General features: G+C 43.6%; 1 protein-coding gene across 1 annotated transcript; it reads right to left on the reverse strand.

The window, feature by feature from the left end:
- Window positions 1-295: 295 nt before the first annotated feature.
- On the reverse strand, window positions 296-4893 carry IL36G (interleukin 36, gamma). Its single transcript, XM_010834129.1, has 3 exons — window positions 4788-4893; window positions 3530-3669; window positions 296-505 (listed from the first exon to the last, which is right to left on the reverse strand). The coding sequence occupies exons 1-3, from the start codon at window positions 4891-4893 to the stop codon at window positions 296-298; spliced, it is 456 nt and encodes a 151-aa protein (XP_010832431.1).
- Window positions 4894-5137: the final 244 nt, after the last annotated feature.

Genomic DNA, 5137 nt, shown 5'->3' on the forward strand with positions numbered 1-5137 from the left:
CACCCAGGAGAGAGTCCTACTGTTTTAGGGTCCCGATATGTTTGTACAGATGGCTTGAAGGATGGACCACTGCAGCTGAAAAGGAGAGCCACACACCACCCACCTCCTTTGCTTCTGAGCCCACATTCTATTCCTTGGTTTCCATAGAGTCATTGCTTCTTCTCCATTTATAAAATAAGATGAGAACGGGCTCAAGCCCACCTCTAAGCACTGATGAAAATGACACAGAGATAATACAAACAAAGACACTGAGTGCTAGAAATGATAAGACCAAGTTGCCACCTCTAGGTTGAGTTCAAACCTTGAAATCTAATTGGAAGGCAGTATTGTATATGTTCCCCAGCTCAGAAGTGAGAAAGATGGGCTGGTTTGTCTCAGAAGAGGCAATGAACCATCCGGGAAAGGCCACAGACTCAAATGTGGAGGTATTGCCTGTCCTTTTGTGGTAGAAAAGGAATGGCTTCACAGGCTTGGCTTGGTTGTACAGATCCATTATCTTCTGGTTCTGAAACGGGACAGAAAATGCCAGAAGGAGAAACAGAGGCTGTTTGAGTAGTTCAAGGTTGTTGTTGTTTAGTTGCTAAGTCATGTCCGACTCTTTGAAGATCCCACAGACTGTAGACTGCCAGGCTCCTCTGTCCATGGGATTCTCCAGGCAAGATTACTGGAGGGGGTTGCCATTTCCTTCTCCAGGGGATCTTCCCAACCCAGGGCTTGAACCCTCGTCTCTTGTATTGAGAGGCAGATTCTTTACCACTGAGCCACCTTGAAAGCCCTGCAGTTCAAGGTTCCTTGCACACAACCTATAAATGTTCCAATGTTTGAGCAACCCTATCCATATATTAGAGCAAGCCTAGGAAAAACATTGCAAAGGAACAGCAGAGTGGGCACACCCAAAATCTCACCTTCCCAGCCTTCACCCTCAAATCCAGAGGGGGCATGGAAGTTGACACAAGGCACAGGTTCACGGATAAGTGGCCACGCTTGAATTACAAATTGGAACTCTCCTCACATTAGAGGCTGAGAAGACCCCCTCTTCCCCGAGGAAAAGGAAGGAGATGCAAATTTGCAGCAGGAAGCCAAGGTCCTCTCTCACCCAAGCTGCATGCATGAGAGACCCCCTCCTGTAAGAACCACTGTTCTGGCAAAGGACTACCAGGTGGGGGTGTATAGGTTTTTGATTGTCAAACATATGAGAAAGGTCAAAGCCATGAAAAAGGCACAAGAGGGTCTAAAAACTCAAAGGACTTGCACTCAAAGGAACAAAGGAATATAGAATAATCAGAAAAAATCTTCCATATTGTATACAGAAAGATATTTGTAGGTGTATATATTTATATATTTACATATTGTTATATTTAGGTAAGATAGGTATTTCTAAGTAAAGTACATTATATCCAAGATCTCCAAAGAGATAATGGAATGGCCCATAATTCGGCCACATTCTACCCTGAATAGGGGGACTTCTTCCAAAAGATTCCTTTATTCAGTTAATAACTGCCAGTTAATCTATCCCACTCTGTGGACAGCCAAAAACCAAGAAGCCAACCTTGAAACTGCTTTCTTTGACCTCTCAGCATCTAACCCAGTAACAAGACCTGTAAAGCCTAGTTCCAAAATATTTGTTGAATTGAGCCGCTTCTCACATCCTCCCGCACACCTGTTCCATCCCCACCACCCGTTCTCCACAAAGCAGTTGAATGAACTGTAAACTGAAATAACTGAATAAACAAGATCATGTTACCATCCAGCTTAAATGTCTTGAATGATGTTCTCATAATTATCATATAATTTAAGGCCTTTAACAAAACCTGCAGGGTCTAAACCATCTAGCTCTTGCCTACAGAGCTGAAAGCGTACTGTTTCGTCCTCATCTACTTCATCACACACCATATCCACTCTGTCAGCAAATTCTATTGCCTTAATTTAAAGTATTTCAAGACTCTGACCATCATCCCTCTTCCTCCAGTAGACCCTCAGATTACACCTGGGTCACCCTGAAGCCTCCAAGGGAAATTTTGTCCTTGTCCGTCACACCCTGCTCTCAAGTAGCAGCCAAAATAATCCTTTTAAAATCTATGTCCTTTCATGTCACTCTTCTATTCAAAACATTCTAATAATTTGGGTTGAATTAATTTAAAAAAATTTATATATTTTTAATTGGAGCATAGTTGCTTTACAGTGTTGTTAGTCTCTGCTGTACAACAAAGTGAATCAGCCCTATGCATACATATATCTCCTTCCTCTTGGACCTCTCTCCAGCCCCACCCCCAATTCCACCCCTCTAGGTACTCATAGAGCATCAAACTGGGCTCCCTGTGCTGTACCAGCTATCTGTTTTACACACAGTAGTAGATAAATATAACAGAATATTACACAGCCATAAAAGGGAAGGAAATTGGGTCTTTGCAGTGATGTGGATGAACCTAGAGTCTAGCATATATGTTGAATGAATTAATTGATTGACAGGTTAAAGACTTTACAAAAGTGGGAAAGCTCTTTTACTATCTGCCTTTCTCTGAACTCTGCCTCCTCCCCAGCTCACTCCCGGTCCTTGAACTTGCCCTCACTGGACACTCTGTTGGGCTCACATTTTTCTTCCTTTCCTGTCCAATAAAATCTTACCTTTACAATAATACCTGCTGTACTATTTACCATGAAGCCAGGCTCTAGCTGTTTCTGGTGCCACCAGTCTCTTTACTAGTTCTAATCATTCTTTCCCAGACAACATAACCCCCTTTAACATGTCACAGGCTTACCCATGATTACGCTTCTTGTGGACCATTTCTTGTCTTCCACTAGAATGTAAACCCTAGAAAGGCAAGGCTCTTCGCCATTCTGTGCACTGATGATGTTCAAATGCCTACAACAGTGCTGGAGGCCAGTTAGAATGAACACATTTGCTGGCTTGGATTGGATGGTGTTGAATTAAATTGAATTGCTGTAAACTGAAGTTTCAGAAACAAGTTGTTTTATATCAGGCAGTTAAAAATAAGAAAAACATGGGCTTCCTTGGTGGCTCATGGTAAAGAATCCTCCTGCCAATGCAGGAGACACAGTCTCGATCACTAGTTCTGGGAAGATCCCACATGCCGAGGAACAACTAAGCCATGCCACAACTACCAAGCCTGTGCCCTAGAACCCAGAAGCTACAACTAATGAGCCCACGCACCACAACTCCTGAAGCCCACACACCTAGAGAGCCCGTGCTCTGCAACAAGAGAAGCCACTGCAGTGAGAAGCCCATCCACCACCACAAGAGAGTAGCCTCCACTCACTGCAACTAGAGAAAGCCCACACAGCAAAAAACAAGACCCAGCACAGCCAAAACTAAACAAATAAAAATTAGTTCGGCTTTAAAAAAATAAAAGCTTATTGCATGCACATGACTCTAAAGGAGCCAGGTATAAATATGCTTAAGAACAGGAAACTATTTATTTTTTTAATTATAAAATTAGATTTCCTGACAAATCAACTTCTGAGAAAAGAAGTTGGGTTTTTTCTAACATTATTTTTCTTTGTCACTTACCTTCAACTGCAATTCGGGCTTTCCACCAACCTCCTCACAACATAGACACATTTCTGGCTGCTTTATTCCCAAATAAATAGGAATCCCTTTGTCTTTCTCAAGACACTCCGGATTCTTGCATGGTATAATGGTGACAGTGACTGTCAGAGAAGAGGGGTTACGGCGTCAGTGACCTTTTGCAATTACAAAAGACCAAGATCTTACAGGCAAGGCTGGAAGAGCCCTTAAGAGTATAATCCCACTACCAGACCCACAGAGTGGTCAGCCTCATATTCATTCGTTCATTCATTCACTCAATCATACCAAGCACCAGTCACTGCTCTAGGAAATGGAGTGCAGGCAGAGGAGGCAGACCCCACCGTTGGGATTTTCACAACCTCTGCTTGAACACCTGGAGGCGAGGAGCACCAATCCCAAGCAACCCCTCTGATCTTTGGAAAGCTCTGTTCATTACCGAGTTTTGCCTAACTGATGTTGAAATCTGCCTTCTGTGCAACCCACCCAATTAGTCCTCTTAGGACATAGGAAGTTGGGCAAACAAGCCACTCTTTTTCCTTAGGACAGGCCTTCAGATCACTGAAAGCAGCTCTCCTGCTCCCCAGAAAGCTACTCCACTCCCTCTGCTCTCTTTGCCATGGTCCAAGACACCTCTTCCCGGGCAGATGTGAAATTCTTCCCCCTCCAGGTGTTGTTGTTCAGTTGCTAGGTTGTGTCTGACTCTTCGCAGTCCCATGGACTGCAGCACACCAGGCTCCTCTGTCTTCCACACTCTCACAGAGTTTGCTCAATATCATATCCATCGAATTGGTGAAGCCATCCAACCATCTCATTCTCTGCTTCCCCCTTCTCCTTTTGCCTTAGTCTTTCCCAGCAACAAGGTCTTTTCCAGTGACTTGGCTCTTCACATCAAAGTATTGGACTTTCAGTTGCAACAACAGTCTTTCAATGAATACTCAGTGTTGATTTCCTTTATGGTTGACTGGTTTGATTTTTTGTAGTTCAAGGGACTCTCAAGAGTCTTCTCCAGCACTGCAGTTGAAAAGTATCATTTCTTTGGTGCTCAGTCTTCTTTCTGGTCCAACTCTCATATCCGTGTATGACTCCTGGAAAAACCATAGCTTTGACTATATGGACCTTTGTCAGCCAAATGATGTCTCTGCTACAAAGCCACACTTTAATAAAAGGATGGTACAAGCATCCCAGCCGCACTGATGTGAGGCTGCTCCAAGGAGCAGCCACACGATGACCTGTCACTTACCTGGCCCCACATTGTTGCTCCGAGGAACTACCACGAGGATCTGACCCTGAAGGAACCACACCTGCTGACTCAAGTCGGAGACTACTACATATCTGGGACTATCCATTGCTGTTTAAATGGAAAAGAATAATTTTTTAAAAACCCCAACATGATGAAGGCTGCTTTACCAGATGTTAGGAGAAAGATCATCTAATCCAGGTCTTTCAGGAAGGAAGGCTCAGTCGATAAAGAATGTGCCTGAACACTAAAAAAAAAAAAAAAAAAAGAATCTGCCTGAAATCCAGGAAACCACCTGCAATGTACGAGACCTGGGAAGATCGCCTGGAGAAGGAAATGGCAACCCCTTCCAA

This window comes from Bison bison, unplaced genomic scaffold, assembly GCF_000754665.1.
Source record: "Bison bison bison isolate TAMUID 2011002044 unplaced genomic scaffold, Bison_UMD1.0 scf7180017864020, whole genome shotgun sequence".
In the NCBI taxonomy this organism is placed as follows: Eukaryota; Metazoa; Chordata; class Mammalia; order Artiodactyla; family Bovidae; genus Bison; species Bison bison.